General features: G+C 43.8%; 1 protein-coding gene, 2 long non-coding RNA genes and 1 pseudogene across 4 annotated transcripts in view; 2 read left to right on the plus strand and 2 right to left on the minus strand.

The window, feature by feature from the left end:
* Nucleotides 1–1,211: 1,211 nt before the first annotated feature.
* LOC309604966 lies at nt 1,212–27,200 on the minus strand. Its single transcript, XR_014231181.1, has 3 exons — nt 21,451–27,200; nt 3,478–3,617; nt 1,212–1,575 (listed from the first exon to the last, which is right to left on the minus strand). It is a non-coding gene; the product is annotated as an uncharacterized lncRNA (long non-coding RNA).
* On the minus strand, nt 10,939–20,250 carry LOC309604957. Its single transcript, XR_014231172.1, has 3 exons — nt 20,138–20,250; nt 18,715–18,845; nt 10,939–11,045 (listed from the first exon to the last, which is right to left on the minus strand). It is a non-coding gene; the product is annotated as an uncharacterized lncRNA (long non-coding RNA).
* On the plus strand, nt 13,981–18,715 carry LOC309604899 (lysine-specific demethylase 4D pseudogene; annotated as a pseudogene). The gene has a single exon. The product of its transcript is annotated as a lysine-specific demethylase 4D pseudogene (transcript).
* ENDOD1 (endonuclease domain containing 1) overlaps nt 20,237–27,270 on the plus strand; it is a 29,094-nt gene continuing 22,060 nt past the window's right edge. Inside the window, exon 1 of the mRNA XM_082339973.1 lies at nt 20,237–20,728. Within this exon, the coding sequence (XP_082196099.1) occupies nt 20,426–20,728 (303 nt within the window). The 5' untranslated portion in view covers nt 20,237–20,425. The remainder of the gene's footprint in view (nt 20,729–27,270) is intronic.

Raw genomic sequence — 27,270 nt, forward strand, 5'->3', positions numbered from 1 at the left:
AATGAAACCTGGTATATTAATGCACGTTGTCATAATTAAAAGAACTCTAGGAGGTAGGTTCTATCCTTATCCTCATTTTGTAGATGAGAAAACCGAGACATAGGGAGGTCCCACAATGCACCCAGGATCACACAGCATTTGCACCCAGACAGTCGAACGCCAGGGCCCAGCTCATAACCACCACACTCTTCTCCCTGCAGATAAGGAAAGCCAAAAAAAAAAGTTTCAGAAAAGTTATTTTAAATGTTTCTCTGCATGAGGAGACTCAAAGTTACTCCTGTCTGCAGTTGTCCCCTAACATCTGGACCAATATCCCAAAGCTGAGCACTCCGGAAGTGCTCAGGAGTTCTATGGACCATGTGTCTGTTTTAGTGCAAGCTCATGGGGTGAGAGTGCGCCTGTGGACACATGGCTCCTTCTATGAGGACTGCGGTTGTCTAGCGTTACTTCTAGACACCATCCAAGGTGTAGCTTTGCTAGAAAGAAGACAGTTCTGTCCACAGTTTCAGGACAGCGTGATTCAGCCTCCTGTGGGCTTGGGTGTCAACCACCACTTTGGACTCTGAGGCCTTCTGCTTCTCACTTGAGGGTTGAGCCTGGTATGCTTTCTTAGGTTTAGTCATGATTAGGAAAATAAATCAGGCATCCTCACCCAAATAGGAGCTACTCCTCAGCCTCCTTGCCTCTCCTCATAATCCAAATAGGGTTAATTCCTCCTTACCTGTCAATTTCATACAAGTGTTTGACAATCAACAGAGAGGAGTGACTAAGAAGTAGCTTCAGGGACCTAGAAATTGAATCATTATTGCAGCTTACAAGCCACAATTTCAACATATCTCATCATTAAGTATGATTTTACCCCATTGCTACTGTCTTTCCAGAGCTACTTCTCCCTAGATTAGCTTCAGCGACCCTTCTCTGCCCTCATAGCACGTAGCTCTCTTAAAGAGCACTTCTCACACTGTATCGGAACTCCTTTGTCTGGTCTGTCTGTCTGTCTTCCCTACTACTTCAAGTTCTGTGGTACAAAGTTCTGTATCTGTCTTGCCCTGGGCTAGAGGTGACACAGCATGAAATCTACGTTACAGAACTCACTCGTGGCGTGAAAGTTCCCCAGCGTTGCCCTTCCCGGTCTAAGGCAGAGCATCAGTTGACTTCTGCTTTCTTTTCTGGTTACCCATGGAGCCCTGTGAGGTGCTGGCATGAGAGAGGGACCAAGTCTAACCTTGTTCCTCCCTGAACACTCGGCATCTAGCCAGTGCTAATGGTAGATGTTTTTAAAACATTTTGAAAATGAATGAATGAACTAGAGCCATGAGACTCCAAATGAAATTTCATGGAAGGGATTTTTTCCCTTTCTTTTATTCATTTATTTACTCACTGTATTGAATACTTACTGTATAGCAGGCACTATGTTTATGTCTGAGGAGGAAGGTAGCAATTAGGTACAGGGGAAATACTGGGATTAATATGAACAATCAGGGAATTCTCTTGTGGTCCAGTGATTAGGACTCCATGCTTCCACTGTAGGGGGACTGGGTTCGATCCCTGGTCAGGGAACTAAGATCCCACAAGCTGCAAAAAAGAAAAGGCACAATCAGAAAGGGCCCTTAAGCTCACGTAGAGCAGGAGGAGGGCAAGTGGTGAGTGAGGACATGCTTGTTAGGAAGATGGATACCTGAGGAACTAATGTTTAGCTGGATTGTGTTTAAGAAAAAGAAAAAAAAAAAAGCTCAATGAAAGAGATGAAGGGATGGGAATACATGGTGAGAATTCCAGGCCAAGGGAAGTATTTTATGATGCAAAGTCTCAGGGACACGAGAGAGCACTGTCTGTGGTAGAAAGTGCAAGAAGTTGAATAGTACTGCTCAGAGCATAGACAGCCAGGTAGCACAGGCCACAGGTGAGGCCCAAGAGGGAGGGATCAGATCTCAGTGGTTTTGGGGGTCAGGTAGGGAGCAGGGTTTCATCCTAAGGCAAATGGAGAGCGATTGACGGGCTGTAAGAGTAGGATGATGTCATCAGATTTATTTTAGGAAGTCACTCCAGCAGCAGAATGGATTGGCAAGGATGAAGGGATGAAAAACTGGGTATGAGAGATGAGGACTGCAGGGCTGGAGAAGGGTCGATTTTGACTCATGTCTTCAAACAGCTTGGAACAGAATCAACCAAACCACTGAAATCCAAGTAGAGTGTCATTTTATTCCACATCAGCCATTATTCTTCCCCTTCAGGTCTTTGCTGACAGCTACCGACAGATGTTGGATTGGCATGGGTGTGAGTGCAGAGGCCTAAGAGGATCCGGTTTGAAACCTCGTCCCCAGGAGAAGAGCATCAGTGGCAAAGAAAAGGGACCAGAGGTGATCAAACGGAGACAGTGAATGATCGCTCATAAAGATGCTGTAAAAGACAGGCTTCCCCTGGAATGAGCTGTCAGTAAAAACTTTGATTAGATCAAGGTACTCCCATGACATATTGTGTTCTACAATCTTGGGGTGAGGACCTTTGTAATTTGCAAAAGTAAACTCAGTATCATCATATAACTTATCTTTGGAAAGCAGGGAAACAAAAAGAAACTCTCTTGTCTGTACTATAAACTAAAAGGATCTAAAGTAGACAATATCGCCCTGGCTGTGGGATGTGCAAATGTTCTGTGCTATGTGCGTGTTGGTCACTGACAGGATTCTGGGGAAAAACTAGAATTTGCCGAAGGAGGTGGGAGAGTATTGGCAGAGATAGTTATGCTTATCAAAGGGGGGGGGCAGGGATCAAGAAAGTTTGAAAAACAGTGAATAAAAATCATATAAATGCTTTACTCATAAAAACTGAAAATTTATTTTTATATTCTGCATTTTTTCAAACACAACAGAATCCTCAAATTTGACATCTATTATTCCAGATGCTGTGGTAGCCAATGGGACCCAGAGACTAAGAAGGGACCACCCTGTTTCCTGAAGTACAAGATCTAGTAGAGAAGACAGACAGAGGAATGATTAATACCCTTACATGACAAGTAGCATAATAGAGCATGTATAAAGAACATGAGAAAGAGAGGGATTGATTTCTAGTTGTTTAATTGTGTTTAGAGTTGACAACATGAATCGACATTGGGGAACATGTATAATCCCAGATAGTAAGATAAATATTAAAAAATCCCATGAAAACCATAATCCTCACAGCCTCCCATGGAGGACGTGGCAGAGGTGTACAAGGGTAAGGATAACCTGGCTGAGGGACAAGTACCACGTGACCAGGGTCATCAACTCCAGATCAAAGGGGACTCCAAGTCTAGTTGTTACTGTGACATCACACTGTATGTGTCTTGTTTTTTTTTTTTTTAATTAAGAAATAAATTTAGGTTTCATTTCAGAGGCCAAACGTAGTCAAACTTTTCAGGTATTGAAGCCTCCAAGGAATTGGTTATTAGGCTCCAGAATGTGCTCTTCTGACAATTTCTCTCCTATTTTATAGGCTCACCTCATGGATTTGCTGTGACTTAGAGGAAAGGCCAGGCCTAGGAAGCAGACGGGCCTGCCTCAAATCTGGCTCAGGACTCACTGATTATGCCATCTTGGACAAGCATCTGAATGCTCTGGTCCAGTTCCCCACGTGGCACACTGAGGAAATAAGATTAAATAATAAGATGTGAGTGAAGGCACCCTAGTAGGCACTCTTCTTCTGGCTCAACCACCACCCCACTCCAAGCTACCATCTCTCATCTGGATCTTTATACATGTTTTTCTTCATTCATTCTCGGCCACTCCAGTCTGCCCATTTCTGCCCAGAAAGCAAATGTGATTGTGTCTCCGCCATTGAAAGATCAAAAGCCTCAACATGATTTATAGAATATATCTTTCCAAACTGCAGGACATGAGCGATTCGTGGGTCATAGACACAACTTTTTGGGGTACCAGCAGCGTATTTTTTAAAGGGGAACAAAATAGAACACAACAGAAATACTAGATTGCAATGGCAATTTTAAGCATAAGGATTATTACATGAAGCTTGCTTTCTCAATATGGGTCCGGGTTTTAGTATTTTCTGAGAGATGAAAGAAGTGCACCTGTGAAACAAAAATAAGACAATGGTGGGGGGCAGGGAAGGAAGCTATATACACTTGAAAAAGCTAAGGGGACAGAAATGAGCTGTTAAAAATTAGAAGTTTGATAGGAGAAATGAAAAAGACAATAGAAGCAGGTTTACAAGATAAAGATAAGAAAAAATTTCAGAAGGTAAAGCACAGTCATAAAGGGATATAAAATTGGAAGAAGAAAAGACACAAAAATTGGAGGTCCGGTCCATGAGGTTTGATATCCAAATACAGGAGTTAATGTACAGAGGGAAAAACTAGAGGAAGCTGTCAAAGAAGTAACTAAAAAGCTTTCATAAAACTAAAGAACCAGAATTTTGAGACAGAAAAAATTTAAGAGCACTGGGACAAAGAAAAGCTTTTATAAACTATTAGAGAGGAACACAGCACACTAGGACTAGGAATCATATTTACATCTCCCTTATTCCTCGTACCATACTCACAAAACAATAAAAAAGTTAATAAAACAAACCCAAAACCCCAGTTAGAATTAAAGGTATAATTAAAATCAAAATTAAAAGTACAATTAACCTATAAAAAGGAAAATCCCCATAAGTTAATATTTATCTGTCTCTGGATGGGAAAATAACTTTCTCACTTTCTAAACATAAAGGCCATGAAAGGTATTACAAAGGAAAAGACCGACTCAACATTTTAATATATTAAACGGATATATATATATGAAAAACATTTAAAATTAAAATTAAATATAAATAAAAGAAATGGTAAACTGGGAAAAATCTATGAACAGATTAAACACAGGGTTTAATATGGAAAATATTCACATGAGCAAGTAAAATGTTCATATACTGTATAAAATATGCAGAATACTCACATAATACATAAAATGTTCATGTAAGTAGATGAGAAAAAACACTAGAACCATATTAGAGAAAAATGGGCAAAGGATATGAAGCAATACAAATGGCTAGCATTCATTGAAGAAAAACAAGTCAATCTTAGTTGTAATCTAAGAAGTATAGATTAAACCTGGAGCTACACTTTTTCACCAAAATTTTTCACAATAATTTTCTTACCAAATTATTAAAGATATTTTTTCAGAGTAACGTTAATGGTGAGGATGTAAAGTGATATGTTTCTGGAAAGTTTTGGAAATACATGTTAAGGATTTTAAATGTTTAAATCTTGCAATGCAGTAATTCCATTTCTAGTTATCTAATCCAAGGAATTTCATTATTTAACTAATATGTTACCAAATATACTGATCTAGGTACTGAAATATAGGATATTTTTAAGGGATTAGTAATACTTGTGGAAAAGTAAAAAACAAAATAACTGTCCAATAATAGGGGGAAAGTTGTGTCACGTATCTCCATCCAATAGAATTTATTTAGCCATCAAATATGATGGTTATAATTATTTTCAATAAACGGTAAGTAGACTTTCTAACGTGAGAAGAAATTTATTAAACACAGCATTTAGATATTGGCTGTCAGCAGAAACAATGGCTAACGTCTGAGGCATTCTGTCAACAATCCTCATTTGAAAGAATAGCTTTGAAATATGCACGGAGCATGAAAGACAAGAAGGCTTTCCTGCTGTCCTGAAATTGCTGAGCAATCTGTACAATAAGCAATCGGGACAATGGCCACACTGAGAGGACTTATTACACTTACTTCACTTCTTACCTTCCCCAGTTTAAAACACAGACACACACACACACACACACACACACACACACACACACACACACCAGGAAAGCTTAAAGGAATTATTTTTGAAAGACTCCTAATTTCCAGAAATCCATCAAGTCTAATCATTCTGATAAAAATACTTTTCTTCAATTGTCAGAATTGTCAAGTTTCCTTAGAGGAAGAATTTCTGTGTTACTGGGGATACCAAGAATAAGGGTAAAATGGAAGAGTAACTGAAATGTAAGGGTACTTATTCTCAACTAGTACCTGTGGCTCCAATTGAAAGAAACATGTAGGCAGTTTCACAGTAAAAGCAACCATCTGAGACCCATAGAGAAGACATTTGCCTGGAGCACTGAAGGTTCACCGTAATTGTACCCGGCAAATTCTGAGTTTTGATTTGAGCACAGAGTTACACTTACAAAATCAGAGTGTTTCCTTTGGATGCTCAATATCAGAAGACTAATGTGTATCTAGATTATTTATTTTATATAGATGGTAGCCCGGCCGCATACCTCCTAGGATCCTTAGAAATGTAAAAAGGAAATCATTTAGTTTATAAAACAAATATAGGGGACTTCCCTGGCAGTCCAGTGGTTAGGACTCTGTGCTTCCACTGCAGAGGGACGGGTTTGATCCCTAGTCAGGGAACGAAGATCCCACATGCCACGTGGCAAAGCCAACAAAAACAAAAACAAAAACAAATACTCAACTCAAGGCTTGTTTTAGTTGTTTATTAAGAATTCAATAAGAAATGAGGACCTCTGACAAAGGATTAATCTCCAAGATTTATAAGCAGCTCATGCAGCTCAATAACAAAAAAACAAACAGCCCAATCCAAATATGGGCAGAAAACCTAAATAGACATTTCTCCAAAGAAGATATACAGATTGCCAACAGACACATGAAAGAATGCTCAACATCATTAATCATTAGAGAAATGCAAATCAAAACTACAATGAGATATCATCTCACACCGGTCACAATGGCCATCATCAAAAAATCTAGAAACAATAAATGCTAGAGAGGGTGTGGATAAAAGGGAACACTGTTGCACTGTTGGTGGGAATGTAAATTGATACAGCCACTGTGGAGAACAGTATGGAGATTGCTTAAAAAACTAGAAATAGAACTACCATACGACCCAGCAATCCCACTACTGGGCATATACCCTGAGAAAACCATAATTCAAAAAGAGTCATGTACCAATATGTTCATTGCAGCTCTATTTACAATAGCCAGGACATGGAAGCAACCTAAGTGTCCATCATCAGATGAATGGATAAAGAAGATGTGGCACATATATACAATGGAATATTACTCAGCCATAAAAAGAAATAAAATGGAGTTATTTGTAGTGAGGTGGATGGAGTTAGAGTCTGTCATACAGAGTGAAGTAAGTCAGAAACAGAAAAACAAATACTGTATGCTAACACATATATATGGAATGTAAGGGAAAAAAAAAAAAGGTCATGAAGAACCTAGTGGCAAGACGGGAATAAAGACACAGACCTACTAGAGAATGGACTTGAGGATATGGGGAGGGGGAGGGGTGAGATGTGACAGGGTGAGAGAATGGCATGGACATATATAGACTACCAAATGTAAAATAGATAGCTAGTGGGCAGCAGCCGCATAGCACAGGGAGATCAGCTCGGTGCTTTGTGACCACCTAGAGGGGTGGTATAGGGAGGGTGGGAGGGAGGGAGATGCAAGAGGGAAGAGATATGGGAACATATGTGTATGTATAACTGATTTACTTTGTTATAAAGCAGAAACTAACACACCATTGTAAAGCAATTATACTTCAATAAATATGTTTTAAAAAAAAAAGAATAAAGAAAGAAAAAAAAAAGAAATGAGGGCCTGTGTGATATTCATAATCAGCATTTTAGGGTTCATTAGGGGAAAGACCCTTAGCATAGTATTTAAATTTTTGACATTAATTTTCCTTGAAAATTGTTTCACTCTTCTCTTTTCATTTCTTTAGAGGAAGTTTTCATATAGAATGAAAAATTTGATTATATATTTATATAGTTTTAAATAAAATCATTGTAGAAGAACTTTTAAGATTAAAAATTAGGGTGAGATGGGGAGATTATCACATGATACAGGTGATGGGTACTTGTAGATCCTCAGGGTCTAGCTTGAGTGGTGACAGCTATAAGGAGGAGAGGAAGGCAAGCTGGATACTTGCCTCCTTATATAAGGAAGGAGAGCACAGGAAGCCTCCCTGGGGTATACAGATGTCCCTGGGGCCTCACAGTAGACTGTCGTGGGATCCCATGACATCACCGACTATATGTCTAGGGAGAGGGAGATGTAATAGCCAACGGTAACTAGGATACTGTACTCCCATCGTTAGAAAAAAAGATTTCTAAAGGACGAAGTTAATTTCAGGAGAGAGATGATCAATTTGTACTAAACAAGTTGATTTTCAGGGGATCAGTGGCCAGTCAAGAAGGAAAAGCAAATCAGAAGCGCAGGAGAAAGTCAGTGCTATTAGAGAAAGCTATGGCAATAAATATTATCTTTAAAGAGAGAGAGTGTGATACTAAAGAAAGCCATGAACAGAAAAAGGAGATTGAAAGGGAGAAATAAAAAGAGTTAAAAGAGAGATGAGAATTGAGCTTTGAAATAAGACTGCATTTGTATAGTGGAAAAAGAAGTGGAACCAAGGAGAAAGAAAAGAACCGGAGAAGACTATCAGTACCCTAGAGGTCAGAGACATTTGAGGAGGAAGGAGGTGTTCCATGAATCAATGATGTAGAGAGATAAAGTGTAACCCATGGAGGCGCACTTGGGAGACAATGTGATGATTGACAGAGATCAATTTCAGTGCAGAAGTGGGGTCAGAATCAGAAGATGAGAGAGATGAGGAAATGGTTTTGTAAACGTAGATTTTTTTGTTTATGTTTTGACATGTTCGGTATTGAAAGGAAGGTAAGAGAAAGGATGTAGCTTCAATCAGGAAACAGACTGATGACTGATGATTTAAGTCTTTACAGAGGTGATAGTGATCATTTAATTGACCATAGTTTTGGAATGCATGGGAGGTGTCAATTTAACGAGTTTAAATGGCAAGATTAGCTCTGGAGAGGCGGAGTACCTTCTCTTCCCCTGAGATAGGAGAGTAGGGAGAAAGATGGGGTGTAACCAAAGGAGAGAGGCTGCAGTGTGCGCCAAATGATTTTAGTAACTTATTTTTCTAATAAAAATGTTTGGAGTGTGCACCATCTAGAGTACCAAGATCCCTTGGAAAATATGATGATGAACAAGACCTAGAGAATGCTCTCAAAGTAGTTTTATATGGAAGATAAGACAAGCACAAAAATAACTCTAGAGATTGAGAACACAAGCTATGAAGTTAAATATAAATTTTTCTACACCTCAGTTTCTTCCTCCATACAATGGGAATAATGATAGTACCAGCTATGTTTCAAGCATCCCATTCTCTTGCTAGCTTACATTTCCTAGGGTTCTAATACAAGTATTTCACCTAATGGAGACATTTAGCCTATGAATCGAGCACTGTTTCATTCTCCATCATTGCCCTCATGTTCTCATTTCCTTTTTTAGCCAGGATAAATTTACTGGTCCATCATTGTAATCACTCTCTTATCCCTCCATCCAATCCATCAAGACACTTGTTCCTCTCTCCTTGAGATACACATGGCTGGAAAACCCTAACCCTGATGCAACCTTACTATTTGCTTTCTTCCCATCTTTTGGGTCCCCTTGTCGATGGAGGAAAATTCCACAGAGTCATACAATATGAGTTCAGGAAACACATCAAGACCAAGGCACACATAGGCTCTGCATTTCCTCAGCGTCTACATGGAGAGGCATCCCATGTTGAGGAGGGTTTTGTTCTAGTGGAGGCCCCTTCCCCAGTGCTCTTCCTTCATATAGGGCTTTGAAGACAGCAACCTTATTAGGAAAGGGAGCTTCGGACTGCTTGGGGAATTAAGCGGCCTAGATATCATGCCAGCCATTTACAGGAGCTCTCCGGGAAAGCCAGCAGCCCTGTACGTTAGAAGGCACCTGGGGACCTTGGGCCCTTTTGGATGCTATAGCCCTCCAGTCATGGAAGGAGTCTAGGCTAGCCTATTGTTCAGGCATCTTAGGATGAACATCTAGGGTCATGTTTGAACAATGCTTCTCCTTCATAACAATCTATCCCCAAGACCCTTGAGTGCTCATCAGGTGTTTCTGGAATAGGAAGAGAGAGATTATTTGACTTCCACCCAATCTTTAGAGGCTAAGTGAACTGCATTTGTCACACTCCCTCAAGGATGAACTAGATTGTCAACCACTTCCCCTCCCCACCATTTATTACCAACAAATTCTATAGAAACCTCGAGATTGTTTCTTTGATCCTTTGACATTAAAGTTGGAAAAAGAGAAGAGTGTTTTAATCCTCCCTTACCTACCTTCTGCACGTTCCACGGTGCATGAGGCTCCAGGGCAGAGGTACACAGAGCTACTACCGCTCACTCAAAGGGCCCCTGCCACCAGTCTTCGGGTCTGCAGCAAACATTCCTTTGATGCACTCTTACAAAAGCTACCAGCAGGGGTCACAGAGAGCAAGCCCTTCCTTGGCTATTTTTTTGTCCCTGATCCCAGATCCAAAGGAGAAATGTTTTATGTTGAAGCCCAATTGTGCTGACCTCTTTGGGGAGAGGGGTGGTAGAGGATTGGGCCCCAGCCCCAGCTTCCTCTTGTCTTGAATGGACCCCAGATAAGATATAGGGACCTCGGGCACCTCTTGCAGACCATAGGAGATGTGGGGAGTTTCTATCACTTGGAACAATGGCAGGCAAGCTGATCTTTCGAAGTCTTATTGGGGAGACTACAGGGTGAGGAAGATGAAATGCCTTTGTTCTCTAAAGGCATTTGAGCTCTTCCTCACCGATTTCTGTAGCATGGTTTTCTGCTCCTCTCCCTGGTTCTTGTGCTGACCCAATACTAGTGGTGTTTAATGCACTGACAACTGTGCTAGCTCCTCCCATTCTGGCAGCTTTCCCAGGGAAACCCCTCTGGACCTAAAAGGACCCTGAAATTTGTTTAATAATTTGTCTAAATTAAACAATAATTTGTTTAAATTTGTCTAATATTTAGATCTCATTTATTTTCTTGTAAGAAATCTTAAAGGAAAAATTTCAGGTAAAATACCTGTGTTTTGTGGGCTTATAACTTTAAAAAGGAGGCCTTTTAGTAGACAGTTGGAAGAGCCAGTTGGATTCCATTGTGATGCAATCAGCAATGTTGGAGTTACCATGGCGCTGATGTGAGTATATCTGGAAGAGATACATGGGTACTGACCATCAGTTCAAGTTTCATTTGGAAATGTTTTGTTGAGAGAGTACCTGTTTTCCTGGAAGGAAAATCGTCTCTACTTTTATCCAAAGCAAGACAATCAGAGGAGAGTTCCCTGAAAAGGTGATGTTTGGGCTGAGGCTTGAGAGTTGCCTGGGTGCAAAGACCCTCAGACAAGAGTATACCGGCCTTTTTTGAGACACAGCCAGGAATGTGTTTGGAATGAGAGAGCAAGGAGCAGGGTAGAAAAGGGTGAGGTCAAGAGGTGATGGTGGGCCAGATCACTTAGGGACTTTTCAGACATTCGGAGGATTCTAAGTGGGGTGGAATAGGTGCGCCTGAAGTTTGAGGACAGGGGAAAGTGAGAGAGAATATTTGAATGGTGGAAATTAGGGGAGCTTAAGAGGATTAGGAAACAGTAATAAGGGAGCACTTGAAATTGGGTTAATGAGATAGTTTGCTTTGGTTATTTTTTTGTTTTCTTATTTGTACACATATATTTTCTGTCCTAAATCATTACTATTACATTTGCTCTACACAGTTCAAGTTGAAAGTGGAGTGTACATGGTGAGATTTATTTTTCACATTGTTTTCAATATGTTTTTTCTTTTCACGCACACACACTGTATTTTATTTTTATAAGGGATAAATAAACTGACACCAAGCATTGTAAATGGATGACCACAACAAAAGCAACGATTGCAATTACCCAACACGAAACTCACTCATACTATGTCATAATATTGACATTCAGTCCAGCAATCCTCCACTGTAACAACTCCTTTACTTTGCAGTGGAAATTGATTTGTATATTTTTTGCCTCTGAGTCCTGGTGGGATTTCTTTTTTTTTTAATTCAAACAGAAAGTCACAAAAATTAAATCATCCTCATAAGTTGACTCAGTCCCACCTAATTAATTTTTTTTTCATCTTGATCTTTTGTTAGCACTTTTATGAATTCATCAGTTTTCCATGAGTGTTCTGAACATGCTTATTCATTCAGTTCAGCAGTATAGTCAGTTACCAGAACCTGTACTTGTCAGAGTCTTTTCCATGAATTTCTTGAAGATGAAACCCTTTGATAGGACCGTTTTTGCAAAAGCATCAGAGTACACCCAGAACTGTCTGTAAAGGACAAAAGACTTGAAAATGACCATGGTTAAAGATTGGATGAAAGTTCATAATAATGCAATTGACAAGGAAATTTTGTTATTTCTGAGATATACATTTTAAAGTAATAACTAGAATTATGACTTATAACATTAGACCAGAAGATATAAGATTTCTGGAAATTTCATGTAATGTCTGAAACCTTTATATTAACATATTTCCATACAAATAACCCAAAGAAAGTTTAGTATTAGCTGTTTTTTGTTTGTTTGTTTGTTTGTTTATACTGCAGGTTCTTATTAGTCATCAATTTTATACACCTCAGTGCATACATGTCAATCCCAATCGCCCAATTCAGCACACCACCACCCACACCCCACCGCGGTTTTTCCCCCTTGGTGTCTATACGCTTGTTCTCTACATCTGTGTCTCAACTTCTGCCCTGCAAACCGGTTCATCTGTACCATTTCTCTAGATTCCACATACATGCGTTAATATACGATATTTGTTTTTCTCTTTCTGACTTACCTCACTCTGTATGACAGTCTCTAGATCCATCCACGTCTCAACAAATGACTCAATTTCGTTCCTTTTTATGGCTGAGTAATATTCTATTGTATATATGTACCACCACTTCTTTATCCATTTGTCTGTCGATGGGCATTGAGGTTGCTTCCGTGACCTGGCTATTGTAAATAGTGCTGCAATGAACATTGGGGTGCATGTATTTTTTCAATTATGGTTTTCTCTGTGTATATGCCCAGTAGTGGGATTGCTGGATCATAAGGTAATTCTATTTTTAGCTTCTTAAGGAAACTCTATACTCTTCTCCATAGTGGCTCTATCTATTTACATTCCCACCAACAGTGCAAGAGGGTTCCCTTTTCTCCACACCCTCTCCAGCATTTGTTGTTTGTAGATTTTCTAATGATGCCTATTCTAACTGGTGTGAGGTGATACCTCATTGTAGTTTTGATTTGCATTTCTCTAATAATTAGTGATATTGAGCAGCTTTTCATGCTGATGCACCTCTTTTTCCTAACTTTAATGAGAATGTTACTTTTGTTTCACTGTTAAGAATGATCATTGCTATTTTTTACCTTGAAATTCTTTATCTTACAAAAAAAAGTTTCTCTTGATGCTTTGCAAGTAAGAATTTTAAAATCATGAATGGATTTTCCATTTCATCAAATGCTTTTTTGGTACCTATAAGATGATGATATTTTTCATTTACTTTGTTAATATTCTGAATTATATCATTAAATTTTCCAATGTTCAATCATACTTGCCTTCTATTTGGTCATGATGTATTATTCTTTTACTATATTGCTGCATTTCATTGGATAACATTCCATTTTATGCTTTCCTCTATGCTTATAAACAAAAATGGCCTGTAGCTTTATTTTTTATTGTCCTTTTTTCGTTTGGCTATCAGAGAGCAGAATAGCCTCATCTGAGTAGCTTTCCAACTTTTTCTATACTCTGAAGCAATTTGCACAATAAGAGTTAACTGTTTCTTGAAAGTTTTCTAGATTCACATGCAAAATGATGTGCCTCCTGGACTTTCAGGGGTCATACTTTGAACCAGCTTCTTATACTGGGGTGTTATTCAAGCTTTCTGGTGTTTCTTGCATCCATTTTGGATATGTTTCCTCTCCAGAAATTTATTCTTTTCTCTTGTCTTTTGAAAATGTTGCTGGCAAGTTTCTCCTAAGATTCTCTTTCGAGATTTTAAAAATTCTTTTGTGCACTATTTCATTCCTAGTGGTTTATTTTCCCCTTCTTTCTTATGCTCAGTTACGCCCAGGGTGTATTGCTATCATTAATTTCTTCCAAGAATATTTTTGGTCATCAGTGTTCTGTCTTGTATGTGTTTTCTTTCGTTAATTTTGTCTTTATTCTTTGTTATTTTTTGACTCCTACCCCTTCTTTCTCTTCTTCTATTTTATAGTTTCTTCAATTGAATGTTTAGTTCATATATTTTCAATCACCCTTCTTTTTCCTTTTGGTACAATGAAAGATATCATTCTGTTTTAATGCTTTTCACCCTAAACTATAATTTTAAATTTATTTAAATAATTTAAATAAATTTTAAAAAATTGATTTCATAGAAATTTGTGAAAATCATCATAACTTGAAGAATTATGACAATGAGTCATTCTGATGGCTGTGTAACCAGTACCTGGGTTCACAACAGAATATTCACATTATTCTAGAGACTTCCTCACAGCCCCACTCACAACCTCTCTCTTTCAAAAAGGTAACCACTACTCTGACTTCTAACATAGATTACGTTGGTACCAAAAAATATCGTCATCTTATAGGTACCTTTTTATCTTTATATAAATGGAAGCATAGAATAGGTATTCTTTTGAGTCCGGATAATTTTGCTCAGTATTAGGTTTATAGAATTATTCTTTTATTTTCATGTAGTTTTTGTTGATCTCATTCCTGTATTGTATTCCATTGTATGAATATACTACAATGTACTTATCCATTCTAATGTTGACTGGCATTTGAGTTGTTTCCAGTGTTTGACTACTGAAATCATGTTGTTCTGAACATTCTTGGACTTGACTTTCATTGCACAGACATACACATACCCTAGGCATGAATCATAGCACATGGGTAAGTTCAATTTTAGTGGATACTGTCCAAATAGGTTTTCAAAGTGAATGTAATGATTTCCGTTCTCCTTACTAGAGTACAAGAATTTCCATTGTTCACAACAACACCATTTCTTGTATTGTCAAACTTATGAAATTTTCGCCTTTATTGGAATATGCAATTAAAGTCCATGGTGGTGTTTTCTTTGTAGTTCCCTTGTAACTATTTCCAACCATCAGTTTTCAACCTGTCTCTATTCTTTTTCTTTTTAGGTTTTGCTTTCAATTCTGCCCTGAAGACCCTGCATTTGGGATACCCAGCCAGGGCTGGGTGATTCACTAGATCTCAAGAGGACAGAGCCAAGTGTCAACCAAGGACATCACAGACTTGCAGGCTCAGCCGGCATCAGTCCTGAGCAAGGCTTCTGCCCAGCGTGGAGTCCCCTGGAGAATCAGCAAGCCTAAGAAATATTATCAACTCATTGCATTAAAGTCTACTGCGGGCTCCTGCTGATATACTCCAACCCATTTTTGAAAAAGTAGTGTTTTCCAGCATCCTCACCTGCCCAGAACATACATCAGAACTTGGGAGTTTCCTGCTTATTAATGAAAGCTATGAAGTCTAAGTCCAACTGGGCCCAGAACCCAAGTTGTAGAATAATGGTATTTCATCCAACCAAAGAAGAGTTTAATGATTTCGATAAATACATTGCTTATATGGAATCCCAAGGTGCACACCGAGCAGGCGTGGCGAAGATCATTCCACCCAAGGACTGGAAAGCCAGACAGACCTATGATGATATCAATGACATCTTAATAGCCGCTCCCCTCCAGCAGGTGACTTCTGGGCAGGCAGGTGTGTTTACTCAATACCACAAAAAGAAGAAAGCCATGACCGTGGGTGAGTACCACCACTTAGCAAATAGTGAAAAATACCGGACGCCACCACACTTTGATTTTAAGGACCTGGAGCGAAAATATTGGAAAACACGCCTCTATGATTCACCAGTATATGGTGCGGACGTGAGTGGCTCCTTATTCGATCAAAACACGGAGCAGTGGAACCTTGGACACCTGGGAACCATTCAGGACCTGCTGGAGCAGGAGTGCGGAGTGGTCATCGAGGGCGTCAACACCCCCTACCTGTACTTCGGCATGTGGAAGACCGCCTTCGCCTGGCACACGGAGGACATGGACCTTTACAGCATCAACTACCTGCACTTCGGGGAGCCCAAGACTTGGTACGCGGTGCCCCCGGAGCACGGCCGGCGCCTGGAACGCCTGGCCAGGCAGCTTTTCCCGGGCAGCGCGCGGGGCTGTGAGGCCTTCCTGCGGCACAAGGTGGCTCTCATCTCGCCCACGGTCCTCAAGGACAACGGCATCCCCTTCGATCGGGTCACTCAGGAGGCTGGAGAGTTCATCGTGACCTTTCCCTATGGCTACCACTCTGGCTTCAACCATGGCTTCAACTGCGCGGAGGCCATCAATTTCGCCTGCCCGCGCTGGATCGATTATGGCAAAGTGGCCTCGCAGTGCAGCTGCGGGGAGGCCCGGGTCGCCTTCTCCATGGACGCCTTCGTGCGCATCCTGCAACCGGAGCGCTACGAGCTGTGGAAACGCGGGCAGGAGCGGACCGTGGTGGACCACACGCAGCCCACGGCGCCCGACAGCCAGGTCCTGAACGCCTGGAGGGAGGTCCGCGCGTCCCTGGGAGCCGCTCTCGGCCAGAGGCACCACCTGCCCCGCCGCGCTCTGCGCCCCCGTAGGGCTGTAGCCGCGGGCGCTGGGACCAGCCACCGAGTCCCTGTGCGTGCTGGGTGCCGGCGCCCCTCGCCGGCCCGGGGTTCTTGCTCTGCCGCCCAGTTCGGGGCTGCGGCCACCAGCACCTCCGGCGAGCCCGGCCCGACCCAGCCGCCGACCCCAGGTCCATCCGCCCCAGATCGCCACCCAGCTGGAAGATGTGGCCCTCGTCGTCGTCCTTGGGAACAGGGCCCTCAGGAGCCAGCTGCTCCCCCCAGGGCTAAGAGGAGGCTTTCGTTAGACACAGATCAGGACCCAGAGGCTCCGCCCCTGCCTGTGGAGGCACCCTCGCCGGACAGCGCCGCCCCGCTCAGCCCTGGGCTCCAGCATCCCGCCACGGCTTCTGGCTGTGGTTGTGGCCCCGTCCCCTAAGCCCAGGGGATGCCTTTCTACCCCACTGCTCCTGCGTGGGGATCCTTTGAGACTGGTCATATTTACATTTCAGAGCTTTGGGTATTTGCAGGTCACTAGTCTTGCGTGAGAGTGCCTCCTGTGCTGCCGCTGGACGTGCTGGGTCTGTGGTGTTTACCAAATTCTCCAAAGTTTGTTCTTCCTTCCAGACCCTGGAATCCTTGGACACTGCTAACTCCTGTGTCACAAACTGAGGTTTCATGCACTGGACACTCTAGTGGCTCTGGGAACTAGGTCCTGCTGAGGTCGCCAGAGCCCAATCTACCTCACACTCCCATCCTGTGGGCCAGCTCTGGACGCTGCTGAACTTCTAAAGAACCCTGGGCTTTCATTACCCTCCAGTCTCTCTCCTTTTCCTCTTCCCCCTTCTCTTCCTGCTTTTCTTTCCAAACTAGGCCCTTTTGACCAATTAGGTCAGTAGAGAGTAAGATAATAATTGATAATCTTTCTGAGTCTTTGATGTATTGAAAATGTGTTCTCTGCCAGTATGGTAACTAGAATGTTAAAATCTGAGTTTATTAAATATATTAAAAGTAACCAGAATGTTAAAATTGACTTTATTTTTTGTGTTGTTCAGTCAGTCAACTGAGGGGTGGTCGTTTTTTCTGCACTTTTCTTAATAATTATATCAAAACATTTCAAGCAAAACTTATTTTTATGAGCTTGTTGCCTTGTGTGATGTTGGTGAGTGAGTTTGGGGTTGATTGTTGGGTTCCAGCTGGCTGGCTGGGTTGGGGGATTTGGTTTGCAGGCCTATCTGAAGGATGACTTGGTGGAAATCACCTGGCACTTGCCTGATCCAAGTTTCTAGGAGAGATGAGCAAACAGAGGACAAAAAGTGCCAGCATGTGAAAATCTTCTCTGCAAGTCTCCACTGCCTTCTCAATGCTTTATGTATATTTCACATGGTTAAGTCATTGATACATCCCAATAAACGAATCCATAAATAAAGGAACAAGACAATTTCAAGTGGGCATATGTTCTGTGAAGAGATTAAAGGGGATGGGATGCTAGTGCAGAATGGGCAGTGTGGTTCCGGTGGGCAGGGAATACTTCATAGAGCAGCAGACCTTTCTGAGTCCCAAATGACAAGAAGGAAGGTCCAGAGCTGACTTCCACTTGGATGAAACAACAAGTGTAACAGCCCTAACATAGAGCTTGGTGTTTTTGTGTGGATAGAGAGGAAGCTCATTTGTGTCTGGGGCACTGAGAAGGGAGAGGCAGGGTCCAGGGAATGTAGGACCTTGTAGCTCATGTTTAATATTTGAGTTTCTTTCAACTTGAAATGAGAAGGCATTGGAAGTTTAAAACAGCACTTGACATGATATAATCTGCATATTTAACTAATCACCTTAATTGTTCTGTGAACCCCTTGGGGGCAGGAGAAGTAGTTAGAACATCTAAGTAATACAGGTGAGAATTGATGGTTACTGATTTAGGCCACAGTGTTGAAGATGCACAGAAGTGGCCAAACTCAGAATAAAGTTTGGAAATTGAAAATGATAGTTTGGATGCAGAAGGAACATGTGACTCCAAGGCTAGTTGTTACTGTGACATCACACTGTATGTGTCTTGTTTTTTTTTTTCTTTAAGAAATAAATTTAGGTTTCATTTCAGAGGCCAAACATAGTCAACCTTTTCAGGTATTGAAGCCTCCAAGGAATTGGTTCTTAGGCTCCAGAATGTGCTCTTCTGACAATTTCTCTCCTATTTTATAGGCTCACCTCATGGATTTGCTGTGACTTAGAGGAAAGGCCAGGCTTAGGAAGCAGACGGGCCTAGCTCAAATCTGGCTCAGGATATGCCATCTTGGACAAGCATCTGAACGCTCTGGTCCAGTTCCCCACATGGCACACTGAGGAAATAAGATTAAATAAGAAGATGTGAGTGAAGGCACCTTAGTAGGCACTCTGCTTCTGTCTCTACCACCACCCCAGTCCAAGCTACCATCTCTCATCTGGATCTTTATACATGTTTTTCTTCATTCATTCTGGGCCACTCCAATCTGCCCATTTCTGCCCAGAAAGCAAATGTGATTGTGTCTCCGCCATTGAAATATCAAAATCCTCATCATGATTTATATAATATATCTTTTCACACTGCAGGACATGAGCCATTAGTGGGTCATAGAAACAACTTTGTGGGTTACCAGCAGCATATTTTTTAAAGGAGAACAAAATAGAACACAACAGAAATACTAGATTGCAATGTCAATTTTAAGCATAAGGATTATTACATGAAGCTTGTTTTCTCAATAGGGTCCGGGTCCTGCTGAAAAATGTTTGATGGCCTGTAGCCTATGATCCCTGGAATTCTGTGTCTCCCGCCTCCTTCAGCCCTATTTCTCATAATCTTCTCCCAGGTCTCTGTTCTCTACCCACACCCACCTTCCTTAAATTCCCCCAACATATCACGTTCCCTTCTGCAGGGAGACCCCTTAGCACATGCTGCTTTCCTCTTTGCCTAGTTCATGTCAACCTCTTGGTCTCAGTCCAGACAACACTCTTCAGGCAAACAACTCTGAATCCCCGGAAGGGCAGGTTCTCACAGCTCCACGTTCAGTGTGTGTCATTATTCCTTTAATAGCCTGCTTCTTTGATTAACGACAAGCTTTCCCACTAGGTTTCGTCTGCAGGACCGCAGGGACCCTATTCTTGTTTACCACTGTACCCAGTCGCAGAACCCATGTTGGCCGATAGGCACTCAAGAAAGAAATAATGAATCAACCAACCTACCAACCAGTGATGTTGGCCGGTCTCGTTTCTTTCTTGGTTTTGGTTTTGATTCTAAGCCTCGCAGTACCAAGTAAACCACAAGAGCTGTCCTATTTCCCTAGGTTAGGAATTTCCTAGAAGAGGATTTTTAACTTGGGTCTCCTGGCTTCTGATCTGCTGAAACTTCATCAAAGTTGTGTCCGTGTATTGGCGGATGAGCATTTCGTTGGGAAGGGGAAGACTGATTTCCGTCGGATGTCACTGGGTCTCCCTGCCCATCAGACCCAAAGAGCCACAGTTCTGAGGGCATCTCACGCCGCCTCTTTGCATCCTTGAGGATCCCTGGGGCGCGCTGGCGCAGGAGGCTTCTAGGCTCCCAACCCCGGGGACGGTTCTTTCCCGTTTCCTCCGATTAAGCCGACCCGGTTCATACCTTTTAGTCTTGGGAGCGCGCGTCCCCGAGCCTCCGACCGCAGACTGCAGAAACCAGGCGGTGCAAGTTCGGGCGCATCCCCGCGCCCGGCCCCGGGCCTGCGCAGCCATCTTCAGGGAGGAGGGTGCGAGGGAGGCGCGGCCTCGGGACGCGGACCCGCCCCCGTCGCCGGGGCCGCCCAGCCCGGCCCGCAGAGCGCTAGCTCAGCCGCGCCGCCCCCGGCTTCCGACTCCGCCGCGGCCCCGCTCGGCGGCCTCGCGCTCTCCCGGCCCGGCCCGCAGACGCGCCATGGGCCCCGCGCGCTGCTTGGCGCTGGGCGGCCTCCTCGCTCTGGCCGGGCTGTTGGAGGGCCGACTCGTGCGCGAGCAGGAAGCCGGCTTCGGCGAATGCGACCGATTCTTCTACGCTGGGACCCCGCCCGCGGGGCTGGCGGCCGCTGCCCACGTGAAGATCTGTCAGCGCTCCGAGGGCGCCGAGCGCTTCGCCACCCTGTACAGCACCCGGGACCGTATCCCCGTGTACTCGGCGTTCCGCGCCGCGCGCCCCGCGCCCCTGGGCGCCGCCGAGCAGCGCTGGCTGGTGGAGCCGCAGGTAAGCGAGGCGCTTCCCAAGCCCGGCCTTTGGGCTGGCCTCCCAGGGCGCTTTGCAGCCACCGTGAGCGGTAGGGCGGGGAAGGGCAGCCCCAGCCTTCGGTGCCAGGGTCGGGAAACCCGGGTTTCCACCCGCCCCACCGCGCCCCCGGAGTTACAGACCGCCTCGTCCCCTGTCAAAGCCACGGCCAGAGCTGGGAGATTTGCGACCCTTCGCGTAAGCCTCGGGGCTCCGAGGCCCCCAGTGGGAGGTGGTTCTCTCTGCACTTCAGAGTAGACATCTGCAGTGTCTCATTCACTTCCTGAATAATGAGGACTGTGAGACGGAGACCCAAGAGACCACTCAGATCTTCGGGACGCCTAGGCTGGGAGCTCACAGGTCGTTGCCACAATTCTGTGGGATGGGTGGGTGAGTGGGCATTTTCATGCCCATTTTACAGAAGAGGAGATCAAGGCTCAGCGGGGCGATGAGACTGGCATAAAGATGGGGCAGGTCTTTTGGCTAGAAGTTCACTGCCCTTCCTACTAGGGAAAAGCTTTTCTTCTGCAGAGGCCACCTGAGCCTGAAAAGCCTTCCCTTCTGCACAGGACATTGAGTAAATTCGATCTGAAGTTAATGTTGGGTTAGGACAATGAAATAAAGGTATGGATTTTTAGAAATGCGATGGGATAGTTACAAATAGTAGGGACATTGACTACCTCCTACTAATGGGAAGAACAAACTTGTTTCTCCTGGCTCTTCATATCTACATTATTAGACCACTTGGAAATCGTGTCATCTCTCAGGGTTTTCTGTTCTGTCTGGTGAGAGTGACCAAACACTCCAAGAGGCTCCCAGAGGTCCTGCTGAACCTGCCGTCACACACCCTGCCCTAGGTCTGCTCAGCCAGCCTCCCGTGGAGAACACCGTGCCAGGCTCCCCTTTCCCAGCGACCAAGGACACCCGATCTGGGGGAGGAGCTGAACACTCAGCCCACCCATTCTTTTTTTTTTTAGAACTGGTTGACCTTGATCTTTTTTTTGTTTTACTTTTTTTAACTGAAGTATAGTTGACTTACATCAGCCTGCCCATTCTTGATGGCGACAGCTGCCTAGGCATTGTGAGCAGGGGACTGGCTTTCAGCTGTTTTATTCAGAGCCCTGGGTTGTAATTTCTATAATATCATTCAGTTATTTCTGGCTCTAAGACCTTGACCAGATCTCAGGCCATCTGCACCTCTGTCTCTTTACCTTCCCCACAGCCTGTTGATGTCAGGACCTATGAGATCAGGCATGTGAAAAAGCCTTTGTAAAGTATACACGCTTAAGGCATATATTAACCTAAGGTTAGTTTGCCCCCATCTGCACCCCTAGAGCTCTCTGTGTTTCCCCCAGTTCCCCAGTATGCATGTGATTGCAGACCTGTGAGGAAAATAGATGACCTGGTCCTTTCTCACCGAGGATCTCATGGATGGCTTGGGGAGACAGAACATACCTGTGAGGAAGACGTGGGATGCATGCTGAACAAATTTCAGTTAAATCCAGAACTACCACATTTAGTAGTCACCCACTGTGTGCCAGGCACTTGGGGTGCCAGGGGAAGAGAGTGGAGCTCTGGGACTCAAAGGCTTCCTGGTCTGCTGGGTGAAGAGGTGGCAACACCTCTGATTAGAGCCACGCTGCGTGGGTTTAAGCCTCAGTTCTTCCACTGACTTGCTGTAACCTTGGGCTGGTGGTCTTAGAGGTAATAACAGGGTGATTTTGAGGATTGAATGAATTACTCCATATAAGGTTCTCGTGCCTGGCATATCGGTCCTAGCTGTTATTATGACATAAGCAAAACATCCTCAGTTTAAAAAGGTAGAAGAAGTCTTATTAGATTTAATCCGTCTTGGAGGTGACGGGGTAAGCCTTTGGATCAGGGTGACATTTGTGCTTTGCCTGGAAGGATGAGGCAGAGTTCAGAAGGGAGACAAGGACGAAGACATTCCCAGCAGAGGGGACATGCTGCGTGAGAAACGCATGGCCGAGTCAGGGATTAGTGTGTGGGGCGTGGTTGGAGCAGCTAAACCAGTACAAGTGAGTAGATGACTCAGTGAGTAGATGACTCAAGTGCTCAAAATAAAGAGGAGTGATGGAAGGGAGGGGTCGGGTACGGAGGAGTGATCAAGGAAGGTTTGGGGCAGGGGTGTGGAGCAGAGCCATTTATGCGGTTATTGAAGGAGCCCAAAGGAGCATGACTCATTCAGCAGAGAGGAAATGGACAGAACCTTCACATAGGCAGTGGAGACCGTGGGCCCTGGTAATGAGGGATAGGACTGGAGAGGTAAAATAGGATGGGGAAGGAGGAAGGAGCTGGTGGGGTGGGAGGGAATAATTCCAAATGGCAGCTTGAGAGGTGAGAGGTGCAGTGGTTCAGAAAAGCACAGGAGGCCCGAGTTCCCGACTGGGGAGGTGGGAAGGGTCCAGTGGCTGAGCACAGCTGGAAGGATGCTTTTCTCTGCAAGACAGCCTTGTGCTGCCTGTCCCTCCCCACCCCAGTGTCCAGTCAAGTCAGCCAGGAGCCAGGGGCTATTAGGAAGGAGGCAAGGAAGGAGAGAGGGGGGAGAAGCTGCCAGATTGCCATGCTGGCAGGCTCTGGAGCACACTGCAGCAAACCTGCCCCCCTGAGGCCTGCCTCCCAGCCAGTGTGCCCACTGCAGAAAGATGCTCAGTGCTCAGCGTGGACTTCTGGCTGCTTCCAAGCACTCTGTAATGCTGAGTCACCTTGTGCCCACATCACCTCTTTAGGAGGTTAGTGTTACCAAGAGCCCCAGCAGATAGAGGAGGAAGAGGCAGGGGAGCAAAGGAGCTGGGTGCTTGCCTTCGGTAGTTAATCAGGTAGGGCTGTTCTGACCCTGAGGCTCCTGAAGCTCAATTCAGCAGCTCGCAAGGCTGTCCTGCAGTTTGCCTTTGGGAAAAAATAAAAACAACCGAAAACCTCCTAAATCGAAGATGATAGAAACTTAGTCACTCGTGCTTAAAACCTTTAGGGTGTTTTAAGCACTCTTGTGCTTAAAAACACAGGGACCCAGAATTCCACCCTACAGAATGCAGTTTACAAGGGCCCCGTGCCCTGGCTCCTGTCTTTAGCTCCGGTCTGTCTCCTACCCTTCCCCACCCTCATGTACTGTTCTAGCATTATCTAGCTGCCTGGAGTGCCTCTCATAAACCATTCTGTTGGTCACATTTGTCCCTTTGCTCATGCTGATTCCTTTTGTCCCAAATGCCCTTTCTACACTGCCCCCCTCTTGCCCCTCTCTGCCTCCCTACTCCATCCTTTAAGACTGCCGAGGTGTCACCTCCTCCAGAAAGAACAGCCCACCTGAGTGAGGTCCACTTCCTGAGTTAGGTCCACCCCACAGTGCTCCCTGTAATTTCTCTATTTTTGTACTTACCACATTGTTTTATAACTACCTGCTTGTGGGTCCGTCTCTCCAGTGGAGAGACTGAGGGCTTGCATTTCTAGTGCCTAGGACATAGAAAGCACTCAGTAAGTGTTGAATAAAATCATTTGATGTTCGGAGGTTCAATCAGGCAGCAGTGGGTGAGATATTCTGCTTGAGCTTTCTTGGTGGAGAGCTGCCTGCTTTAGAAGCTTGCTTCTCAGCTAGCCAGCAGTCACTGTTCCAAACGTATTCCATATGCAGAGCTGGAACCTTCCTCTAAATCCACCCCACCTGTTCTAGCTCCGGCCTTTGGAACTACCCCAGATGATTTCGATCTCTTTAGCATCAGATGACAGGATCCCTCATCTGAGGGGCCTTCTGAAGGACATAATGAGAACTTTAAAAGGAAGCAGAGGGACTTCCCTGGAGGTCCAGTGGTTAAGACTTTGCCTTCCAGTGCGGGGGGTGCAGGTTCGATCCCTGGTCGGGGAGCTAAGATCCCACATGCCTCCTGACCAAAAAACCAAAACATAAAACAGAAGCAATATTGTAACAAATTCAATCAAGACTTTAAAAATGGTCCACATCAAAAAAAATTTTTAAAAGAAGGAAACAGAGAAGACAGAGGGGATGTTGTGGGTTTTATGTGGAATGTGGTCACCTTTAAATTGAGAATGGGGAGAAGGCAAGAAAGAGACGAGACAGTGTGTCCCTATTAGCAGGACAGAGATGGTCCGGAGGGTTTGCAGTCAAAATTGAGAACTGGGTTCTGGTTTAGTACAGGGAGCCTCAAACCTTTTAGTTGCTCAGCTCATTTCCGTTTAATGGAAGAAATTTTGGATAAGGTACTAGTGATGCCTTTGCAAAGGATGTTGTCTATTCACTCTAGAAGCCAACGTATAAGACCCTGTCATGTCATTTAAAAAAAACAATTTTTTTTTTTTGGCCATGCCACGTGGCATGTGGGATCTTAGTATCCCGACCAGAGATCAAACCCGTGCCCCCTGCAGTGGGAGTGCAGAGTCTTAACCACTGGACCGCCATGGAAGTCCTCAAGACCCTGTCATTTTGTAAACGTGAATATTGGAAGGAACTGGTTTTATATTCTGCTTACACTTCTTTAGTCTTACAAAAATACTGTGAGGTAGATCTTATTCTCTTCATTGTAGAAATGAGGAAACTGGCTCAGAGAGGTTAATTGTTGTGCCCAAGGCCACACAGCTTGGATTTGAACTCATGACTAGTTGCTCCTAGTCCGGAGCAATTTTGATGAACCATGGAGATCTTTGACTTCCCATGGATCCACTGCATTAATGGTCATAGGACTTCAATTCTCATCTTTTATATGGAAATCTTAATTTCTACTCCATTTCTCTTTCCCAGCAGTCGTAGGACAAGTCAGAGCACATATTTTTCTCTGGAGCAAGTTAGGGTACTTGCCCTGTATCGGCAGAACATTTTAGTGATGTTTTGTCCTGGAACAGTCTAGTGGTGATGGAGCTGTGCACCATTCTTTCAGTCCAGACTTAAATTTGGACAATCCAGGAAAGGAACTGTCATTTACTGATCCCTTACTATGTGCAAAGATCTTCACAAATTAACTCATTCACAGAACAGCTCTAGGTCCTATGACCCATGGTTTATAGTTTAGGAAACTGAGGTTCAACGTCGTTAAATAACTTATCCAAGGTCACACAGCTGCTACATGGCAAAGTCTGGATTGGAGCTTATGGCTGTCCCACTCCAGAGCTCTTAGCTCTCTTTCTGCTGTACCATGCTGCTTTCCACTGACAACGTCAGTATTTTCTCTCCGGATTCCAAATTGACTGATTTGTTATCATATTTTTATTTTACTGAACTAATCCAGTTCTTTGGATGATGTCTGGCTTGGCTTCTAACACACCATTCTGGAAATCTCAGTTATAGCTCATGGTGATTGAATGGAGCTTTCCTTGAGGAATAAAGATTTTATTCGTTGGGTTTTAATTCCTCTTCCTTTTAAACTGTCAGCTCTACAAGTGGAAATATGAGAAAATAAGTCCTCCCGTTTGCCAGTAGCTTTCACTGCCAGTGATCTGATCTTGCTCCTAGAATTCCTGTTAGTTCAAAAATGTTTTTCCTTCATGTTGTGTATCTTGTCTCCTGAGTGGTCACGTACCCTTTTGGTTAGTAGAACTTGACAACTATGTCAGCAATAATTCATTGCCTGCTGACATATCTATTTGGCCACTGAAAGGAAGGAGAAATAAAAAAGAAACCAACTCGTAGGGTGAACCCAAAATAGAAGCACCATTTAGTATTCCAGTCATGCTTTTATTTACCCAGTGCCTGACAGATGTGTGGCTCATTCAAAGGAGGTCAAATGAGGGCATTTAATATATATTTATTTATTTTTTAAACTCATTTGCAGTTTTTTAAAATATTTATTTATTTATTTATTTAATTTTGGCTGTGTTGGGTCTTCGTTTCTGTGCGAGGGCTTTCTCTAGTTGCGGGAAGCGGGAGCCACTCTTCGTCGCGGTGCGCGGGCCTCTCACTATCGTGGCCTCTCTTGTTGCGGGGCACAGGCTCCAGACGCGCAGGCTCAGTAGTTGTGGCTCACGGGCCCAGTTGCTCCGCGGCATGTGGGATCTTCCCAGACCAGGGCTCGAACCCGTGTCCCCTGCATTGGCAGGCAGACTCTCAACCACTGCGCCACCAGGGAAGCCCCGGGCATTTAATATTTTTAATCAAAACTGAAAATATGAGTACTTCTCCTTTTGCAGAGTAAATAGTTGGATGAAGTAGGATTTGAAAACGTAAATTAGATTACATGTTCCAGTTGACTTGCACCTTCATTTTAGGGGTGGTTGAATTGCCCAGGACGCATGATTGAACAGGGACCGTGTAAGGAAAAGGCCACGGTTTATGTGTCTGAAAGACTGGGCATCCATCATAGCCTCAGGACACACGGAAGCACAGGGAAAGGAAAGCTGGGCTTATGAACCATAAAAAGGTCTTTTGTCATTCTTGGGTATTTCTATTGTATCTGGAACCATGGAACCCATGATAACATTGGACACCTCCTTCACAGCCAAGTGGACCGTTTGGAATGGTTGATGGTCTTGCTTCTGCACCTCAGTTGACAGACTTCACC

The sequence above is a fragment of the Balaenoptera borealis genome (genome assembly GCF_965194805.1).
Source record: "Balaenoptera borealis genome assembly, chromosome: 11".
Lineage (NCBI taxonomy): Eukaryota > Metazoa > Chordata > Mammalia > Artiodactyla > Balaenopteridae > Balaenoptera > Balaenoptera borealis.